At 42.5% G+C, this 22233-nt stretch overlaps 2 protein-coding genes and 1 long non-coding RNA gene across 6 annotated transcripts in view; 2 read left to right on the forward strand and 1 right to left on the reverse strand.

Annotated features, from left to right (window-relative positions):
• LOC103833097 overlaps positions 1-22233 on the forward strand; it is a 1138500-nt gene that overhangs the window by 421794 nt on the left and 694473 nt on the right. The gene's annotated exons all lie outside the window — the stretch shown is intronic.
• LOC108869292 lies at positions 4626-6928 on the reverse strand. Its single transcript, XM_018653525.1, has 5 exons — positions 6872-6928; positions 6205-6820; positions 6025-6128; positions 5545-5916; positions 4626-5114 (listed from the first exon to the last, which is right to left on the reverse strand). The coding sequence occupies exons 1-5, from the start codon at positions 6926-6928 to the stop codon at positions 4626-4628; spliced, it is 1638 nt and encodes a 545-aa protein (XP_018509041.1).
• On the forward strand, positions 10453-11707 carry LOC117127155. The gene is made up of 2 exons (XR_004449981.1): positions 10453-10540; positions 10634-11707. It is a non-coding gene; the product is annotated as an uncharacterized LOC117127155 (long non-coding RNA).

Here is a 22233-nt window from a genome sequence, read left to right on the forward strand (position 1 = left end):
TGCACTTAGAAACTTTAGGCTTTATTCTTGACAAGTTCGGTTTCTATGTTTGGCACTCAATTACTAGACGAACTCGCCCAGGCAGTTCGATCTCTTGTCCAGCTCTATCAATTGAACTACGTTCGGCTTGATCTTCGAAAGGGGTACGTAGGCAGCCTTTAACAAGGTTCAGTCCGAAATCAATCAAAAACCTTTTCTGTATCTTTTTCGTCTTTTGTTATCGAGCTGCGACTTAACTAGGTTTGAGCTTTTAGGCTGCCAGAACTAGGTAACTCACTGACAGCCTTTGCGGCCAAAGCTTTTATGATCTCTTGTAATGATCGCAACGCTCTTACGCAGACTCGAAATAAGATCTACTGTTTTCTCTAAACTCGTTTGTTATCTTTTCACGATTTTTGCATATATTTGGTCACTTGTCGTTGGCTCTCGCAGAGATCCGGGACCTCTGGGAAATTAGGGTTTTTCTTAGTTTCCTAATTTAAACGTAAATCGACAGTGCGAATTTCGGTTCCCACAATTGAAGATCTTTAAAATCAATTCTATTGAGACTCACAAAATTCGACGATTTATCCCCTATACTGTTGGAGGATGGGCTGTCGGCCTATTCGCGAGTTGGATAAAATGGAGGAAGCCCCAGAAAGGCCCTTCTCAAGAAACGAACCTCTGCGGTGACACGCAAGGAACAGGAGCCTACGATGCGTAGGCTGCACCAACCACCGATCGTAGACAAGAAACCTACGCAAGTAATAGGCGATAATGAGCGCCGCACCAACTCTCTGACACACAACCACTATGAAGCGGAAAGGTGAATCAAAACTATTATAAATAGAGGAGAACATTCAATGAAGAGAGGTAAAAAAAGGAGAGAGAGATCAGAGCTAGAGAGATAAAATAGAAAGAGTTATAAACTGAACTCGTCTTTACGACGACGAGTTCTTCTTTGTACTTTTCCTTTCGGCTTTTGTTAAACACTTCAATAAACGAAACCTTTGGCCCTTTCTTAATCTCACTCAAGTTTTGTTTAGTCTTTAATCCCTGTTACCGAATTTACGATTCAACAATTGGTGCCCACTGTGAGGCTTAAAAGGCTTATGACGCACGAAGTGCGCAAAACGCCCGAACAACTAACGCAATGTCCTCTACATCCGGGGGTCCACCCTCAAAAACTGGCGAGCGACAGCCCTCAAACACGATGACCGACGGCTCAACCGAGACCGGGAAAAGCAGCCAAACGAACCCCGGAAGTACGCGTCCCCCTACTAACACCGCCATCGACGCCATGCTTTCAACCGCAAAAACGCCTCGGCGATGACACCCTCCACGGCGCGAACGAATCATCCCGCTGAGCAAACACAAGATTCAGCACTCCATATCCAAACGACCAAACGTCCGCTGGAACCCCCAACATCCGGAAGAAAGAAACGCACCAAACGCCGATCTGGCGGCAATACTCCAGTCTCTGGTTGAGAAAGTAGACGACCTCACCCGCGCAAAGGCAAAAAGTGACAATCACGACTCGGACCTCGCTCAAGAGCAAGAAGAAGAACAAGCCGATCAGCGACGCACCAGACGCATACTCGCGGAACTTGCAGCCCAAATTCAAAGAAACCTCTTCAGAGACTCAGAAACACCAGCGCAGAAGCAAACGATGCCGGCCCCTGACCAAGACCAAAACAGCCTGGAGGATACAGATCGAGACAATGCAATAAAGGAATTACAAGCGACCCTGAAGGACATAAATTCCCACGTACATCATGCCACAAGCGCAGCTCCACGGATAGACCGCGTGCTAAAAGAAACCCAAAACTCCCAATTCACCGTAAAAATACAACAAGCCAATAAAGCACGTAGGAAAAATAAGATTCCCAACTTACGATGGAAACTCAGATCCCGTTCACCAATAAAGCATAATATACAACAAGCCAATCGCGTTCACCATAGCTATGAGACGAACCAACTTCACCCCAGAAGAAAAGGACGCCGTATATTGCCAGCTCTTCGTGGAGAACCTCAGCGGGCAGGCCCTAAGTTGGTTTTCAAGACTTGAATCGGGCTCAATCGATAGCTACCAGGAATTATCTATAGCCTTCCTCAAACACTATTCGATATACATCGAAAACGGGGCATCAGAGGCAGATCTCTATACCCTCTCCCAAGAACGAACCGAATCCCTCAGAAGCTTCATTGGAAGATTCAAAACAATAGTATCCCGCATGAAGGTACCAGATAAAATAGTTATCACGGCCCTGATCAAAGCGTTATGGTACGAGTCAAAGTTGCGTGAGGACCTCAAAATAAACAAACACAGACGCACTGCACTGATCGAACCTGTTCATCGAACTAGAGGAAGATAAGGAGGCCATGGCCAAAAAACACTCGACCATCAAAACAATTGTAACAAAAGACAAGGCGAAAGAAGAATGCCGTGAGTCGCGACATCGATCAGAAGGCAAACGAAAGAAGGAAGAAGGAGATCGAAAGGCGCAAAATTTCCATGTAAGCGATGCACAACGACCATCAAGGCAACCGTGGAATAATTGGTCCAGATAAGACGACCCAACAAGGTACTGCGAGTTCCACAAAAGAAACGAACACTCAACGATGGAGTGTAGGCATTTGCAAGAGTACCTACTCAGGAAATACCAGAGGGGCGAAATCAAATCATCAGACAACGAGGGAACCATAGCCGACGCTGAAAATCGAAGGGATAATTACCGAAGGACGTCACCTAAGAGAGAACCAACCCGTACGGAGCGCGAAATAAAAAATGAAAACCGCACGGAGATAAAATCTCCAAAAAGGGAACGAGCAGAGGAACGAAGAGAAGACAACCTCCCCCCTCCGCCAAGAAGACGAATCAACATAATAATGAGAGGATCCCCCCAACTACCGAGAGTAGCCGTAACTACTGAAGGATCAAGAGCGGCTGGGGACAATACCACCAACAGCCAAATCAAGCACCTCCCGATCACCTTCAATAACCAAGATTCCACGGGATTAGACGCCCCGCACAACGACCCCGTGGTTTTCACACTAACTATCGCCGACTGCGAAGTATCTCGAATTCTAGTGGACACCGGAAGCTCCATCGACGTAATCTTCAGAAAAACGCTGAGAAAGATGGAAGTAGATGAAAGCAAAAGAAACCCTTGGTCAGCTACGTGTGAGACACCACCATGTCAGAAGGAACTGTCAAGCTTCCAGTGTCCGTGGGAAACATGCGCAAAACGGTAAAATTCACGATAATATATACACCAACCATCTACAACGCGATCTTCGGAACACCTTGGATTCACTCCATGAAGGCAATACCATCGACTTACCACCAGTGCATAAAGATCCCGCTGCCAGACGGGGTATGCACGGTAAAAGGGAGCCAGAGCGCATCTAGAGTGTGCTTCGTAACGGAATGGGAGACAAGGGAACCAAAGGGACGACCAGACGATCACGAAAGAAAACTAAAGAAGAAACTCTGATGACGAAAGAAAGCATCCGAAAAAGGTACCGAAATCAAACACGTCACAATCGGAAAAAATAACTGAAAACCCTAGAACGAGATAAAATCCCCAACAGAGAAAGAAGAGGGAAACATCTCTCAGACACAAAGAACTAAAAAACCGTCATCACCATCAAAGAAAGACTCAACGAAAGAAGCTTCCAACACCACCAACTATAAAGGCGCCAAAACAAGCTCGACCCGAGCTCGCGGAATAAGAATCACCAACGAAAACGCTTAGCCCCCGAGCTCAAAAGGAAGCTAAAAAAAAAATTTCATATGAACTACGTATAGCTTTATCCCCCCGGGGTACCGTAGGCAACCCACGAAAAGGGTGCAGTCACAATACCACCTAAAGAAGAAACGCTCTCGGCGAAGGGCATAAAAAGCCCTACCCAACAACGAAGCCGAGGCTAGACTCGCACGGGTCAGCGATCGGATAAGCCGCGTCGAGCTTGCTCAAGCACTTATCTCGGTCCTACCTTACAGGGGGTAAGCTGGTCCAAGTCCCGCCCTCCGCCTAAAGAAGAAACACTCTCTGTGAAGGGCCTAAAAACCCCGACCCAACAGAGAAGCCGAGGCCATACTCGCACGGGTCGGCGATCGGATAAGCCGCGTCGAGCTTGCTCACGGACTTATCTCGGTCCTACCTTGCATGGGGTAAGCCAGGCCAAGTCCCCCCCCTCCCCCGCCTGGAAGGAAAAACAAAAGCCGAGAGTAGACTCGCACGAATCAATGATCGAAAAGATTTAAAATCAAACCTCGCCCGTAAAATAGGAACACAAATCCATGTCGTACGAAGAAGGCCGCAGGAACACACCCCAAAAAAAACAGAAAAGGACGCGGCCAAAGCAAAGAAAAGAGACTTTTTATCCTTCAAACTCTAAACATTTAACATGCGTTAATAGAAGATAAAGAATCATCAACGGTCGAAAAGAAACAATGACTCAACACAATCAGAAGCGTAACGACTCAAGGCGTAGAAAAATCACGCACCTCTTCGAAGCAAGTCATACAGCTAGAGGCATGAAAAAGTCGAACAACCCGGAAGCAATCAAAGATAAGAAACTTCTTCAGAATCTTTTAAAGTCTTACATATACTAATTCAAAAAGAGAAAGACAACAAAGATCAGTCGACCGTCAAGTCTTCATCCAAAGAAAAGGACGGAAGGTCAGTCAGCTCCAAGTCAAGCACGTCCATCTGATCCAAGGCAGCCGACTGTACCAACAAGGCTTGCTCATTCTCAGCCAGCTTCTCTGCGGGAATAGGAATTCCCTCTTCGATAAACAACTTAAGGCAACTGATGACATCCAATAGTTGAGTCTCGTCCAAAACCTGAGGAAGAACAACATCCCGATCAGACAAGTACTTCCTCACCTTCTTCACAAAATCGCCGAAGCGAGCAGACATAACCGATTCAACGCGACGTCTCTCCGATTCTATCAGCTCTGTACGGGATTCGTTCAGACGCGCGACCTCCACCTCCAAAGCTGACTTCTGGGATAACAACCCCTTCTCATGGCGATCCCGCTCAGCGGCATCACCTTTAAGGCATTCAACCTCGACTCTCAGGTCCCGATTCTCGGCTTCAAACTTTGACGAACCCTCTTCTGAAGCCTTCAAAGACAAAGAAATACTAGATGATTTGTCCTTTTCTTCGACCAAGAGGCGGCGCTCCAGCTTAAGATCGTCAAAAAGACGCTTGTATTTCCGTTCGTACAGCCCCAGCAGATGATTCCCCCGAATTTTTTACTACAAAAGGAAAACCCGCAGTAAGAAACGAACAGAGGAACAAAGAAAGAAGAGAGCAACAGGAAATACCTGAGCCTCATATGAAGCCCATTCAACGAATTCCCAGGAAAAAACAAAATTTTCCAGAGCCGGCATAGAACTGGACGACAAACGGAAGCTACGAAGAAACTGTGCACAATCTTCAGGTGTCACCGAAGAAGAATAAGGATTGTCAAAAAGTAAACGGCCTTCCTTCTTTTATTTTCTTGGAAACACCGCGTGCAGCCCGCTAAATGGCGCCCGAATTCCCACCAACTAAGACATCAGGACAAGAGGAAGCTGCAAGTAAAGACGACGCCGGAACACCGAGATGAGAAGAATCGACCACCGGTACTAGCTCGCGATCACCCATCGCTTTGTCAGGCGATGGATGAACAACGGAGGTAGAAGGATCAACAAAAGGAGCGGCAGAGATGGTGACAATCGGGGTTGGAATCGAAGGAAAAGAAGACGTGCCCCCTTTTGGGTTCACCAGAGAAAGACCGGAAGCCGGCCCCTTGATGACAGCGGCCGGAGTACACAGGAATATCCCTCTTAACCTTTCCCATCCTCCTACCGGGCGAAGCGTCTCTCTTCCTCTTCGAAGGCCCAGCAGCTGTGGAAGGACCAGGACCAGCTCCCCGGGAAACTAAAAAGTGATCAAAGATATTAAGATGCCGAACGAATCAAGACTAAACAAATCGTTACAGAAATCACCGAACTAACCAGAGTTAATACGAGGAATGCTCCGACAAACCCGCTCGACGCTGAAATCACCCCAAGAAATCCTCCCAGAGCCAAGAACCCGTTGTAAACGATTGTTCCCCCATGATGGAAGAGGCCAATGCTTCCCGTGTGCCACTAAAAAGACAACAACAACATATCAGCAAGATAGACGTCAGAAACAAAAAGAGCCAGAAGATAAATAAAAAATTACCAGGCTGAGGATTCCACTCGGTCCTAAAGACCGCAGAAGAATTAAGCACGGAAGCAGGACTAATATGTATAAAGAAATACTTCCGCTGCCAGCCATCGACTTTAGACGGTCCCCGACCATCCATAAGGCGACAGCGGGCCTTGATACTAACAGAAAACGTCTCATCCGTAATAAAGTTCATCTGGGAAATCATCTTGAAGAACTCGACGTCAACATCGACATCAACTTCCGCACCAAGAACCAAGGCAATCACCATATTACGAATATCAGCCGGAGACATTTGAGAGATAGCCACATCACGCTTCACAGCGTACGAAGTCAGCAAACGAGGAAGAGGAAACCACAACCGCGATTGAAGAAAATATAAACTATACAAACACACCCAACCCGGAGGCGCTGACCATGGTCTCTCCTTTTCCAGCAGAACCTGAGCTTCGATCTCTTGAGAAAAGCCGCATTTCTTCCACATACGCCTTAAGGCGTCTTCAGTTAGTAATGAAGACCCCACAAACCCTTGATTACCCTCAGCAGGATCATCAGCGGAGTCTTCCTTGTCAGAGTCATCCCCAGAATTACCATCGAGGGTAGGGGACAACGGATCACCAGCGGAATCAACCTGGCCATCAGGTTCCACGACTGAAGAAGTTGTCGCCTAAGAAGCAGAAGCCATCGCTGGAGGAGCAGGAGCCGATGCAGTACGAAGAAGATCCTCAACATCCGCCATTTAGGGGGTCCTAACTAGCGACTCGAGACTATCATCCATCGCGAGAAAGTAGATCCAAGAGAACGGCGAAACGGTGATGAGAATGAACGAGCAAGAAAAACAGAAACGCTATGAACAAAGAGAAACGATGAGACTAGAGAAGTAAGGAGAAGAGGGTACCTTTTTAAAAGCAAAGAAGGCAGCAAAATCGGAGCAACGAAGCAATGAATGGGGAGAAGGAGACAATAGGGAGAGCAGGACGGCAGAATGACAGGCTCCGATGTCTATCGATGTAACTGAAGGGTTTCCAGATAATGAAATCGGCAGTTCACTAAAACGGACCCAACCCACGAGAAAAGAAAACCGTTCCAAGTCCAACATGTGTTTGAAGCGTGTGCACCTACCCAACTCGCTCAAAAACTGTAATGAAAACGCCTGACGCAAATCCACGCGCCAGACTCTTGGGGGGGGGGCGCTATTGTTGGAGGATGGGCCGTCGGCCCATTCGCGAGTTGGATAAAATGGAGGAAACCCCAGAAAGGCCCATCTCAAGAAACGAACCTCTGCGGTGACACGCAAGGAACAGGAGCCTACGATGCGTAGGCTGCACCAACCACCGATCGTAGACAAGAAACCTACGCAAGTAATAGGGCGATAATGAACGCACCAACTCTCTGACACACAACCACTACGAAGCAGAAAGGTGCATCAACACTAATATAAATAGAGGATAGCATTCAATGAATAGATGCATCAAAAGGAGAGAGAGATCAGAGCTAGAGAGGTAAAATAGAAAGAGTTATAAACTGAACTCGTCTTTATGACGACAAGTTCTTCTTTGTACTTTTCCTTTCGGCTTTTGTTACACTTCAATAAACGAAACCTTTGACCCTTTCTTAATCTCACACAAGTTTTGTTTAGTCTTTAATCCCTGTTACCGGATTTAGGATTCAACTATACCTTATAGCTTCATCTCCACAAAATTCTCTTTAGATGTTAATTTAGCTTACAACTTTAGAGCCAGCAACACCATTGATTTCCCTTCCTACGCGATATATTTTTCCCCGGCTGCTCGAGTCATGGTACGTTCAACCATTCTGTCTCTTCTTCCTTGTTGTGAATGCAAACAAAGTCCCACATGGGAAGTCTAGACAAATAATGTCTAGTATATAAAAGGATGTCCAACTCTGATTAGTACGAGGCCTTTTGGGAAGGAGCTCAAAACCAAATCCATGCGGGCTTTGCCTCCAGGCCCAAAGTAGACAATATTGTACTAATCGGACAACGCAGAGTTGGACATGGGCTTGAAAAAGCCTAACAAATGGTATCATAGCCAGGTTGACGAAAAATCTGCAAGAAGACCAAAATACCCTTCAAGTTCGAAGTAGTGCTTCCTTCGATGGGAAGGGAGGGTACGTAGCAGAAGCCAAACAAAAAGATCCTGGAAGCTTCGGTTGTGGGAGGAATATCCTCAAGGTGACTTCGCGATTAAGGGTACCAGAGACTTGTGCCGAAAGTCTCTCTCTAACGACGATACAAGATTAGGTGGATATTCTTAATGGTGCAGCAAGGATTAGGTGGTGAATGTCCTAATGGTGCTGCAAAGGTTAGGTGGATAAATCCTAATATTGTAACTAGGGTTAGATGAAGAGTCCCGTTAGTGATTACGGCGGTACAAGATGTGTACCAGGTTTCGCTAAAGGTTGGAAACCAAGGGTTCAATGTGGTACTTGGTTTGAGAGGAGGTTTGTTGTGAATGCAAACAAAGTCCCACATGGGAAGTCTAGACAAATAATGTCTAGTATATAAAAGGATGTCCAACTCTGATTAGTACGAGGCCTTTTGGGAAGGAGCCCAAAACCAAATCCATGCGGGCTTTGCCTCCGGGCCCAAAGTAGACAATATCGTACTAATCGGACAACGCAGAGTTGGACATGGGCTTGAAAAAGCCTAACAAATGGTATCAGAGCCAGGTTGAAGAAAAATCTGCAAGAAGACCAAAATACCCTTCAAGTTCGAAGTAGTGCTTCATTCGATGGGAAGGGAGGGTACGTAGCAGAAGCCAAACAAAAAGATCCTGGAAGCTTCGGTTGTGGGAGGAATATCCTCAAGGTGACTTCGCGATTAAGGGTACCAGAGACTTGTGCCGAAAGTCTCTCTCTAACGACGATACAAGATTAGGTGGATATTCTTAATGGTGCAGCAAGGATTAGGTGGTGAATGTCCTAATGGTGCTGCAAAGTTTAGGTGGATAAATCCTAATATTGTAACAAGGGTTAGATGAAGAGTCCCGTTAGTGATTACGGCGGTACAAGATGTGTACCAGGTTTTGCTAAAGGTTGGAAACCAAGGGTTCAATGTGGTACTTGGTTTGAGAGGAGGTTTGTTGTGAATGCAAACAAAGTCCCACATGAGAAGTCTAGATAAATAATGTCTAGTATATAAAAGGATGTCCAACTCTGATTAGTACGAGGCCTTTTGGGAAGGAGCCCAAAACCAAATCCATGCGGGCTTTGCCTCCGGGCCGGACAATATCGTACTAATCGGACAACGCAGAGTTGGACATGGGATTTAAAAAGCCTAACATTCCTCTTCTTCCTCTGAAATCTTAAATTACTGTTATATTATGATTGTAGAGCTGTGATATTTAAGACACCGGAGTCTATATTTCCAAGTGCAGATCGAAGCTCCAAGGTAAGCTGTAATAAGTCAATAGAAATTGTTAATGTTTTGTATAGAGTATAAAGTGCCTGTTTGATGTCTTATAACACGCTGTTGCGTAACTTTATCGAAGCATGAGGAACAAGAGAATGCTAGAAATAGATGGGTTGTGGTTCAGAGCACAATAGACTTAGATTCAAGCATGTGGAGGTCACCAACAACTTAAACAGGTCCAATTCCAAATTTTGATATCTTGGGGTAGTGGCGGATAAGTTTTGCCAAAAAAGTAAGAATTTGACTAAGGAAATGAAAAAGTCAAGGGATACCTTTTTTGTTTGTAAGACATAGATTGTGAATGTGATCGGTGCAATATCAACTTTGTTGTTTTTCCCGTCGCTACAAGGAGGTCCTCACAACATCCATATCGCAGCTCTTGCCATTGCCTTGAAACAAGTAGCCATTCAAGAGAACAAAGCTTACATAGAGCAGATAAAGAAAAACTCTCAAGTTTTAACATCGGCTCTGCTTAGAAGAAAATGCAGACTGGTTACAGGTGGCACAGACAACCATTTGTTGTTGTGGGATCTCACTCCTTTGGGAACTGGTACGAGTATTTATTCAACCTTGCCTACCATATTTTAGAGTAGGTCTAATTTTTTTTTATGTGTCTGACATTACAGTTAGCACATGCAAGCATGCAGTATGATATGCATGCTTCTAGCTTTCAGAGAGATATAACAACTTCTCAGCAAGGAGCCAAAACAAACGGCGCACCAGAGTATTGTACACGCGGTAAGTATTTCTCCACCATTATCTTAAGATTTCTCCTGTTATAGTTATGTCTCCCATCAGCAAGTTTTGTCGGATTACACAGTTTGCAGAAGACTTCTGACTTCTAAGTTTTGATGCCTATAACTCTATAAAGTATCATCACCAGTGAGCCAAACAGAGCCTCTTTTGGGTCACTCTCAGGTTCTTTCACCTTTTTGTTTCACAATTTTTTTTGACTTTTCATTTCATAGTTATAAATAATTTGACGTGGTGTTGTTAATACTGTTGTGACAGATTGGATGCTTGACAATGCTTCCAGCTATTATTACAACAGACCAATGATTTTCAATATGAATCATATTCTGGATTCAATTACAATGACTCAATAGGTACTTAACACAATTTTTTGTTTACTTTCGGATAGAATTGTATACCATTTCTTTAGTCTTGTGGGACCCAGATTGCACTGATAATGGACAAGAACGTTGGGTGACACAAGATGAAGCATACTCTGCGGTTAAAGAAAACATGGCAAGAAGCAACCAAGTCAAGCGTGCCTAGGATGGTTGGTAATCTGGTTTACAGAGTAAGTCCAGTGTCAGCTGCACTCTCTGTTGGGAGGCGAGAGTTCTATGTTCTGTTTGTTGAAGAAGGTTTGGATTTTAGCAGTATCCATAGGAAAAAGGAAGCTAGGAAGAGTTTCGAGAAAGTCATCAAACTCTCTGAAAAACTCAAGTAAACTTCGAAGCATGATCTTAACATGATTGCTGATAAAAGATACTTTGTTTGAGACTATTAAATGAAACATTTTGGTCATTCTCCTAAATAGACCATTTTCAGTTCATGATTGCTGATAAAAGATACTTTGTTTCATTTAGGGTCTTTTTACCTATTAAATGAAACATTTTACTCATTTTCGTTCTTGTAGTCTATTTTTATGACCAAAACTTCAAAATAGTCTATTTAGGAGAATTGCCCATAGTATAATCACATTCAAACATATTTAAATTTACTTTACTTTATAATCCTTTTTTTTGTTTGGTCTTAAACATGACATTATATATATTATATAAAAATTTGGACTAGGGCCTGACTGGTTCAAACACAGCGGTTGCGGTTGCGGTTGCGGGAGTTTGTGGATGCGGGCGGTTGCGGTTTCTAGCGGTTTTAAGAGATTTGTGCGACTGGTACTATAGTTAAAAATTGGTGCGTTTGCGGGTGACTTCTGACTGGTTAACTACTAAATGCAGTAACAGTCAAATAATAAATTAACAATATTTACATTTAATATAATTATAAAAATATCAAAAATCATAAAATTATAATAAATATAAAATTTATATTTAGAAAGTTATAATTTTAATTTTTGAAAATTTATTGAAATTGTTTTTATTATAAAATTTTATAATATTAATCAAAATATAATAGATATATTTTAATTTTTTTATTAAACATTTTTACTTTTGTATATATATTGTTTTAAAAAAAAAGAAATTTTTTTTGCCCTCCCGCAACCGCTTGCAACCGCAAACGCTAGCTGGAGCCAGCTTTTGAATTTATGAGATTCAGAGCGGTTTGAAGCGGTTTAGAGCGATTTGAGCGATTGTTGCAAACCGCCGACAACTGCTACCAACCACAAAAGCTGCGTTTGCTGGTGGTAGCGGGAAAACCAGTTGCCCTCTTAATCGCTTGAATAATTTAGGCAAGCAGTTTCCTTTTCGTATCTTACATAAATTGAGAAAATGAATTCAATGTTACAACAAAATCAAGCTCTATTCAAATAAACAATATAATGCTATATGCGCCATACCAAATCTCATCTTTTTTTTTTGTCAAACTACTACTTCTATTACGCAAGATGAAGAGTTTAGGCTAACATAAGACGATCAAGACCTGATTTTGCCAAGGAATCAGCTTGAGAGTTTTCTAAACGAGAGATGACAGAAAAAGATAAAGGACAGAAGAGAGTGGCAAGGCTTTTGATATCCTGCTGGACACCTGCAATCTCGTTCAAATCCAACCCTTGACACAGGGCAGAAACAAGGACCTGAGAGTCCGAAAAGATTTGGAGGCTTTGGAGATTTAACTCCTTTGCCTTTCTGAGAGCTTCGCGTACCGCCAAAGCTTCGGCCATAAGTGCTGAGCCAACGTGAGTTCTATTAGAGGAGCCCCGACAGATCACTTCTCCCTCTCTACTCTTTATGATCCAGCCCATACCTCCTAACTTTGATGGTTCTCTCCAAGCTCCATCAGTCCAGCACACCGGACCTGTTAAGGGAGGTCTGGAGCTTGGGGTCTTCTTTTCCTTCGTGCTGGTGAGAACATTAGCTGCTTCCCATGCTCGAGCCTCCGCAACAGCCTTGGTGATGATGTCTTCCACCTGGACGCTTTTTCCTTCAAAGACCAACCCATTTCTCGCTTTCCAAAGGTTCCAAAGCAACCAGGGTACAAGGACTGTATCAGCTACACCGACAGGAGGAAGAGCTCTCATGCTAGCGTTGATAGATAACCAGTTCTTCAGGGAGACCATTTCAGTGGTGATTCCTGGAGTAGACATTAGAGGAGCTTTGGTCCAGAACTCTGCTGCAAAAGGGCAGTTGGTGAAGAGGTGCTCTATGGATTCTTGGGCACCACACCTTTTGCAACTTAGTTCTGTCTGAATTCCTCTAATTGCCAACAGAGAGCCCACTGGAAGGGCATTATTAAGCATCCTCCACAGAAAGTGTTGAATCTTGGGCGAAGTACGCAGCTTCCACACATTTTTAATCCAATCAAACGCCTCTGGGGGAGGAGGTTCTTCCACTTCACAGATCTTTTTGTAACCTGATTTTGTTGAGTACACTCCTGAAGGATCAGGTAACCAGACTAGCTTATCCATCGGTTTTGAATTCCCTGGTATGATCAGTCTGATTAAATCCTCATACTGAGGCAAATGAAGTCGAATTTTGGCCAGGTCCCACTCGTTGGTCTGATGATCCAACAGGTCAGCCACCAGTAGGTCTTTATTAGCCAGAGTTGGGGGGCCAATTGGAGCTAGAGGTCTCAACGGGGACAGCCATTGATCAGACCAGACTCTTATGTTTTTACCTTCTCCCACTAGGAATCCTAGGCCTTTTTCAAGTACTGCTTTCCCCGCCATGATCCCGGTCCAGCCATGCGAAGAACCTGTTTTGTCTCGACTTTCCATGAAATCGCAATCAGGGAAATATTTGCCTTTGAGGATTCGAGAGAGGAGAGAGTTTGGGTTGCTCAAGATCCTCCAGCTAAGCTTTCCCAACAGGGAGTCGTTGTACTCTTCAATATTCTTGAACCCCAATCCTCCCCTACATTTAGGCTGCGCCATAATACTCCACGCAACCCATGAGATCTTTCTTTTATCAGGTGCACTGTCCCACCAAAATCTCGTAAGGATAGATTGGATTCTTCTACAAAGTGAGATTGGGATTTTGAAGCTTGACATAGAGAAGGTGGGTAATGCCGTCAGCACAGACTGCAGCATAACGTGTTTCCCTGCTCCCGACAGGAACTTGGTTGTCCATGAGTGCGCTCTCTGCCTGATTTTATCCACCACTCCGGTGAAGACATCTCGCTTGCTCCGTCCAAACGACTCTGGGAGCCCCAGATACTTCCCCATACCCCCTTCCTTCAAAATACCCAGCACATTCTTCACTCTATCCTTAACGCTGTCTGGTGTTTTTCCTGAGAACGTAACTGTTGATTTATCCAAATTAATGCTCTGTCCCGAACTCTGCTCATACCGGCGGAGAATATAGCTTAATTCTCTGCAGTTCCTCACGTTTGTCTTGCAGAATAGCATCGTATCATCCGCGAACAACAGGTGATTGACATACGGGCTCTTCTGCGACACCTGCAGGCCTCTAAGCTTTCCTTGCGACTGAGCGTTCTTACATAAGCCCGACAGCACCTCAGTACACAGAATAAAGAGGTACGGAGAGATCGGGTCTCCTTGTCTAAGTCCTCTAGGGGGTGACTCTCCAAAGGTGACCCATTAATTAGAAAGGAATATGTCACCGAAGTAACACATTCCATAACCCATCCGATCCAAGTGTCTCTGAACCCCATCTTTTTAACACCGCTTCTAGGAAGCTCCACTCTATCCTGTCGTAGGCTTTGCTCATGTCTGTCTTGACCGCCATCGAACATCTCTTTGAAGCCCCTGACACTTTCAGATAATGTAGGGTCTCGTGGGTAATAAGGACATTATCTGAGATGGCCCTTCCCGGGACAAAGGCTGTCTGGTGCTGAGATATTAATGTCGGGAGCCAGTGCTGCAGTCGCGAGGTCAGAATCTTTGCAATAACCTTGTACCTGACGTTACAGAGAGCTATTGGCCGATACTCCGATGCTGTCTTAGGTGCTGTCGTCTTGGGAATTAAGCAGACATGAGTCTCATTGATGCTTCTACTCATAACCCCCGTGACAAAGAAGGTCCGAATATCTCGGTAAAGGTCTTGACCCACTGTGCTCCAAAACGCTTGATAAAAACTTGAAGAGAAGCCGTCTGGCCCAGGCGCTTTGTCGCTGTGTATCGCAAACGTTGCTATCCTTACTTCTTACATGTCTGGCAGTTGACAAAGTTTATCATTCATCTATTCGGTGATGCATCTTGAGATTGTCTCCTCCACCGTATGGAACGAAGAGTTGCCGTTTGAAGTGAAGAGTTTCTTATAAAACTCTGCAAAAACGCGGCCTATCTCTTCTTCTTCATAAACCGGAACTCCTTCAGCATTCTCTATCGTTGAGAGTCTATTGATCGCCTTTCTCCCTTTGGTGACTGCGTGGAAGTACGCGCTGTTCTTGTCCCCTCCTTGCAGCCATAGGATTCTGCTCCTTTGCCTCCAGAACAGTTCTTCTGCTTTGTAAGCTTCCACAAGGTCCTCAGTGAGCGCTGTAATTTTGACAATATCCGGGATTGTAGCTGTTAACTCCTTCTCCAGCTCAGATTGCTTATGAAGAATCACCCTCGCATTAATCTCCTTCTGCTCTCTTGCCCACTTGATGATCTCCCTTCTGCATCTTGATATTTTCACCTCTAAGGCCTCCTGCTGATCTGCCTTCCACGCCTCCTCAATGATTTTCCTAGCTTCAGCATTGTCATTGAGTCTTCTATCATATCTGAACGGTCTCTTTTGCTTAACCTCTTGCGTCCCACAGTAGGTCATGAGTGGCCTGTGGTCCGAACCCTCATATCTGAGGTAATTACAGCTTCCTGAGGGGAACATATCAAACCAAGCAACATTCGCTAGCGTTCGATCTAGTCTTGATTTTATATCATGAGTATGCCTTTTTCCCCTCCAAGACAGTTGGTTTCCCGTATGTTTTACGTCCCATAGACCGTTGATAGATACAAAGCTTCGAAACGCTATGAATGAGCCTTCAGCACGTGGCGGGCCTCCACTCTTCTCTGAGTTGTCCAAGATATCATTAAAATCACCAGTTAGAGCCCAAGCTGAGTCTCTTCCTTGGCCCAGAAGCGAGATTTCTTCCCAAAAAGCCGCTCGATTCTCTTGCTGAGGGGAGCCGTAGATGAAGGTGACAAAGAAATTGTTCCTCTTGAATATAATTCTTGTGTCTATGTAATTTGTCGTGGCTCTCAACACCTCGAGATCTAAATCTTTTTTCCACAAGAGAGCAAGGCCTCCGCTGAGACCCGCTGGTGGAACTAGGAAGTGGTGCTGATATTCTGGAGATTGAAGAGTTTTTAAAACGAAATCATCATGATTTTTAGTCTCCATGAAATACAAAATATCCGGTGCATGAACACGTTTCAGCTCCCGGATTCTTGGAACTGTCAGGTCACCCCCTAGACCCTGACAGTTCCAACTCAGAACAGCTAAGGAATTTGGGGAGGCGGATTTTGAAAATCCACCCTAGTCCCACTGGTTCCTGCTACAATATTATCCTTATTCAAAGGTAAATTCTGACCCTGCCCATTTTTGTCCACACAAAGCTTCTTGCGAGCCGCAGGCCTTGCTTTTGCTGTAAGTTGCTTAGAGAGTCGGGTTCCTTGAATGGGGCTTCTGATAGCTCGAGTGTTTGTAGCTCCCGTTATCCTCCCTGGTGGTTTCTTTTTAGGAGGTTGCTTTGCTCTAGTGGCCTTCTTTGCTGGGGCTGTGGCCTGTGTATTACTCCTCTTCCTGGAGCCCGACGATGATCCCAACCTGAGGCTAGCCGGGATTCTTGGACTTTCCTGGTGAGTTTGGGGGCTGGAGGTGCTTCCGATTCTTCTTTCCCCTCCAACTCCTACCTGTGGGCTTTGATTCTCTTCAGCTTCATAGGTGATTTCAACATCCTGAAGACGTGCTAGCAGGGAGCTTGACAGGCCTGATGGTCGAGGTTCTACTTCCATTGGGTCCTCGATCCTCTCTAACGCTGAGATCCTCTCCGGTGTCTGATTAGGGACTTCTTCAATTCTCTCTAAGGCCGAGATCCTCTCTTGATGCAAGGGGGGTTCTTCCAACCTTTCGAGGGCAGAGATTCTTTCTGCCCCTTGGATAAGTTCTTCCTCTCTTCTTTCCAATGTAGGGACTCGGTATCTCGACCCACTAATGACTTCCTCTTGGTCCGGAGCAGCCGGTAAGTTCATTGGTTCTCTAGCAGGTCTAGACGGCGGGGTTCTTGAGCTTTGTGTATTGTGTCCTGAAGATATAGGTCTCCTATGTTCCTTGCTTCTGTTCCCTGGAGATCTTTCTCTCCATACCCTTTTGGATGGTGACTGATTGCGCTGAGTTGGATAGCTGTGGTGAGAGGATATTTCTCGGTCAAAAGATCTAGTCCTTTCTTCCATGTTCTCTCCATACCTTCTTCTATCTCTTTCTCTGGCAATGTGAGGTCTTGAGAGTTCTGTCTGGTAGGTGCGACCTCTTACGGGTTCCTGCAGTCTTGAGTAGACTGACCTCTGGCTGGATCTTTGCTCCCTAGGGTCTGAGACCCTGTCTCTCGAGCTCAGCGAGATTGAACGTTTGTTATCGTGAATACGGCGATGTTCTTCCAACTTACGCAGCGTATTCTTCTGGCTGATTCCTTGCGGAGACCGCTCTCCTGTGTCATCCTTGTATTGTGGGCAGTTATCTTTTTCATGACAAAGAGAATAGCAGAGAAAACAGTGTTTCTCTAACTTTTCATACTCCAGATTAACTGATATAACCTCCCCTGAGGGTAGTTGGAGAGGGAGCTGCATCTCCAGATTTTTTAGCCCATCTATGAGTACCCTGATTCTCCCGTGAGTCACGTCCTTACCCAAGCGAGGACCTAACTCCTTTCCTATTGCTTCCAGGGTATCTTCTGTCCAGTAATGTAGAGGTAGTCCATGAATTCTGATCCAGAAGTCGATCATTCTTGGGAAAGAGTTAGAAACTACAGGTTCCCACCTCTGTAGTAGAATCATCCATCTCTTGTAATGATAGGGCCCTTTCCTGAGAACTGATTGAAGGGCTTCCTCCGAAGAGAACCGGATCTGGAAGAGTTCTGGGCCGAACTCTCTTCCCGTGAGTTCTCCATCCACATTCCAGTACTGTAGAGGCCATTCTACCACCCATTGCGTCTTTTGGATTGTTGGGTTAGTCACTCTCCCAATAAGGGTAAGTTTGTTTTCTTCAATCAAAGCGGAGTTGTCGCTCTGGGGTATCTGAATCGGACGACGGCGCTCAGCTCTTGACTTCTCTTTTTTTCCTTTCCCTTTCTCCTCCCTTGTGTATCTATGAGACATTTTTCGTTAGCCTTTCTTCTTCTGGTTTGCAGGACTCCTTAAAACAAAGGTAAATAGGTGACTATCCTCACTAGGAGGTAAAGGCGTTGAGGCTCGAAGCTTTAGATCTCTATAGATTTGACCTGGCTGCCGGTTTTTTTAGATCCTGAGAGAGCATAGAAGGAGTGGTTTCCTCGGATACAGGGTCTCAGGGATCGGCTAGCCATGTGGAGATCTACAACTTGACCGAAGAGAAGATGAATCTACTGAGTTTCTGACATCGGACGGAGAAGCTGCGGCGGGATTCTTCTTTTTCTACGGTGGGAAAAGGGTGGTTGCGGAGGAAAGTTAATGTTTCTGGGGTAGGTAGCTGGTCATTGGGTTTCGTGCCTGAGAGAGAAATTTGAAATACGCGGTTCTAAGTAATACCAAATCTCATCTAAGTCGCTGCGTTTAATAAACGAACAGGGCCTCACTATAAATCTAACTCTTAAGTCAATTGTCCCCTCTTACATTTCTCGCTTTGAATCATATCATCTTTCTTGATTTTTTCCATTTAGCTTTCTAAACAGAAAACAATGTTGGGTCCTAGTGCCAATCAAGGTGAAATCCTCCACCCATCATCGTACAAAAACCACCAGTACAGCTGCAAGTAAGGGTTGGTTTTTCTCTTCGTAAGATAAGTAGGCTATGATCACTGCCTTTATCATCTTTATAAGTGTGAAATACTGCCAGACAGCTATCTAACCACTTCTGAATCCATACAATCCTTAAAATTTTACATCTACATAGATCTAGAAGTTGATCTCAGCATTACAACATGAGTTTTTACATTTTCTCGGTTCAGGACAGACAAATACCGAGGGATGACTTGGAAAAGTAGAATTACTACACCATAGCGCAAACAATCAACTCTGAAATGCACTATGTAGTTTGTGTCTCGTTCTCATGGTTTTACATATGTATCACATGGAGTTGATTTACCCATGCCTTAGCTTCTTTCTCTTGATTACTATATACGTTTAAATCTCAGTGACAAACTTTTGTTTATCTCTATCGTATCAAAAATAATAAAATATAATAAATAAATTTCTATTAATAAAGTAGAATTTTGTTTTTGTTTTCATGAAAACACATCATCAAGTGAAGAAATTTATCACATTTTGAAATTTATCCAATAAAATTTATCAGTAAAACATGATATTATGTTATTTTCTATATTAAGCTCCAATGATCTGGTGTTTCGTTGAGTTTAACCTTTCATTCTTATTTTTTAGACTCTGGTAATTATGATAGTTACAGTTACATTTTTCAAATGTGTGATTTTAAATATAAACAAAGTAGATTAAAATTATATTTTCACAAACACAAAAATTATGTAACTTCATTAAATATTTATAATTTAGCAATCAAATTAATCATTAATAAAAATTAGAGTTATAAACCCGAACTTAATTTAATTATATCTTTAATAATCATTTGGTTTATTATCTATTTAGAGATTTAAAGTAACAAAAAAATCACTTTTTAGTTTTGAAAAGTGTATAATGAATTGAATGAGATATCACTATCAAATATTCATTTGTATCTCCTTACACAATGTAAAACATAATATCTAATTATTATAATATTTTGCAGCATTAAAGATTAATGCAAAAGATTACAAAACACTTATATACAAAAACTATATTCAAATATATAATAAATTTGAAATATTTTTGTTTGTTTTTGAAATTGCTCACCCACCCGTAGGGCGGGTTTAACCCTAGTATATACTAATAAAAAGAACCTTTTAAGACTCCATAAAGCATTCACATCAGAGAAAAAAATATGAAAATTGCCACAAATACCACATTCATAATACTACTTTTCATGTTAACCCTCACTTTTAATGAATGATAAAATATATTTATACCCCTAGGGTTAACAAATCTAGACTTAGGGTATAGAGTTGAGAGGTGAGGTATGGTTTTTGGAATGTGAAATTTAGGATTCTAATAAATATATAAATAAATACTTAAAAAATAAATAAAAAATTAAAAAAATAGTTTCAACCATAATTTTTTATTTTCGAAAAGAAATTTTGAAAAAACAAGAATTAGAAAAAACATTTTAAAAAAAAATTATAAAAAATTTCGAATTTGAAAAAAATATAATTCAGAAACATAATTTTTTTTATTATTGTTTTTAATTTAAGTATTTATTTATTATATATATAGATAACAAGGAAATAATAGTCTTTTGCCACGTAATGAAGAAAATATTTTTGAAAAATGTCTATTTAGTAGTGGTAAAGATGAATAATGGTACCATGAAAGTGGTAAACATGAAATTCCTACGAAAAAATATTTTTTTCTGAAAGAAGCCATGTGACATTGTTACTAAAAAATAAATAATAAATAATAAGTAAATATACAATATAAGGAAAAATAAATAATAAGTAAATATACAATATAAGAAATAAAAATATTATATTAAACAATAATAAGTAAATATACAATATAAAGATAAATAAATAATAAGTAAATATACAATATATGAAATATAAATATTAAATTAAACATCTATCATAATATTATAATTTGATATTTAAAAGCAAGAAAATTAGAATAAGTAAATATACAATTAAAAACTGAAAACCCAAAATTAAAGATGCGGGAGAAACCTGACAAAGAATTGTGAATGTTTACCGATAAGCTCGGCGTTGCAATGGAAGTATATATCGACGATATGTTGGTCAAATCATTGATCGCCGCCTATCATCTCAAACGTTTGAAGGAATGTTTTTGCACCCTAAGTGAATACGACATGTAGTTGAACCCGACAAAGTGCATATTTTGGGTTGGTCTAGCGAATTCCTAGGATATATCATCAGTTAAAGGGGAATTGAGGCAAATCCGAAACAGATCTTATATATGAATCCTTGACCTTCTGAAAAAAAAAGAACAGCCAAGAAGTACAATGTTTGACAGGCCGAGTCGCACCCCTTAACCGATTCATCTCAAGGTACATGGATAAATGTCTCTCCTTCTGTGACTTCCTTCAGGGCAACGCAAATTTACCTGGGACAAAAAATGTGAGGAAGCTTTCGGCCAGGTCAAACAGTATCATACAACACCACCAGTAATAGTTAAACCCAACAAAGGGGATACGATCTACCTCTACACTGCAGTCTCATAGCTCTCTATAAGCAGTGTCCTCATCCTGAACAACCAGCCCCTACGCACTGTCATGAAAAACACGAACCAGTTCCACCGATTATCAAAATGGGCCATCGATCTTAGCGAACATGGCATCAGCTATAGGAGCCGATCAGCTACAAAATGCAAGTACTCGCGATTTGTTGACATAGCTGGCTCCCGAAATCGAGCAAGATTTAGTCCTTCATAGTGAAAATGCATTGGTTATGGTAGGTTGGAAGTGAATGAAGAAGTGTTCAGAGTTAGTGGTCATCATTGGTTTGAGTGGAGAAACATGAAGATTCAGTGGTTATCAGTGGTTGTGAGTGAAGAAGTGTGTGAAGTGTCAGAGACATTAGTGGTTTTCAAGGATGTGAGTGCAGAAGTCAGAGGAGTTAGAGGCATTTTTTGTGTGGAAATTGACTTGTGATACTCAAAGGAGTAGGGATTAATTTTCAAGGAAAGCAAGGAGAATACTTGTTAGCATCTTTGAAGATTTCAAGGAGAATGCACATACTGAAGAAGTAAATGAAGAGGCAAGGAAAGTGTGAGACCAGTCAAATACATCAGGAGGATGTTAATGAAATCGAAAATGGTGTGATGAAAATGCAAGTTTGAGTTGAGGACAAAGAGATGTCACAACATGATTAAGTCAACTAGAAAATGGTGGTATCTTAGTAGTCTATGAAATATGAGTAGAGGTTTTTTTCAAAAAGGGTATATACATTTCATGAAGATCATAGGATGATAAAAAGGAGTTTTGATTGGGTGAATTTTTTTTTGTGACGCTGTAAAATGATGATAAGAAATGGTGGTGGGAAGTAGGTAAACAGATTAATAAAAATTGGATAAGTAAAGAAGAAGTGCTTGGAAAGGAGGGCTTGCAAGAGGAGTAGCGAAGTAAAGATATATCTGGGGAAATCAATAAGTATAACTTTAGGGAGGAGAGAAACACTGCAAAATTTAGAAACAAAAATAAGCTTAACGAGAAAAGATCGTAAATAATG

The sequence above is a fragment of the Brassica rapa genome, chromosome A08 (assembly GCF_000309985.2).
Source record: "Brassica rapa cultivar Chiifu-401-42 chromosome A08, CAAS_Brap_v3.01, whole genome shotgun sequence".
Taxonomy (NCBI): domain Eukaryota; kingdom Viridiplantae; phylum Streptophyta; class Magnoliopsida; order Brassicales; family Brassicaceae; genus Brassica; species Brassica rapa.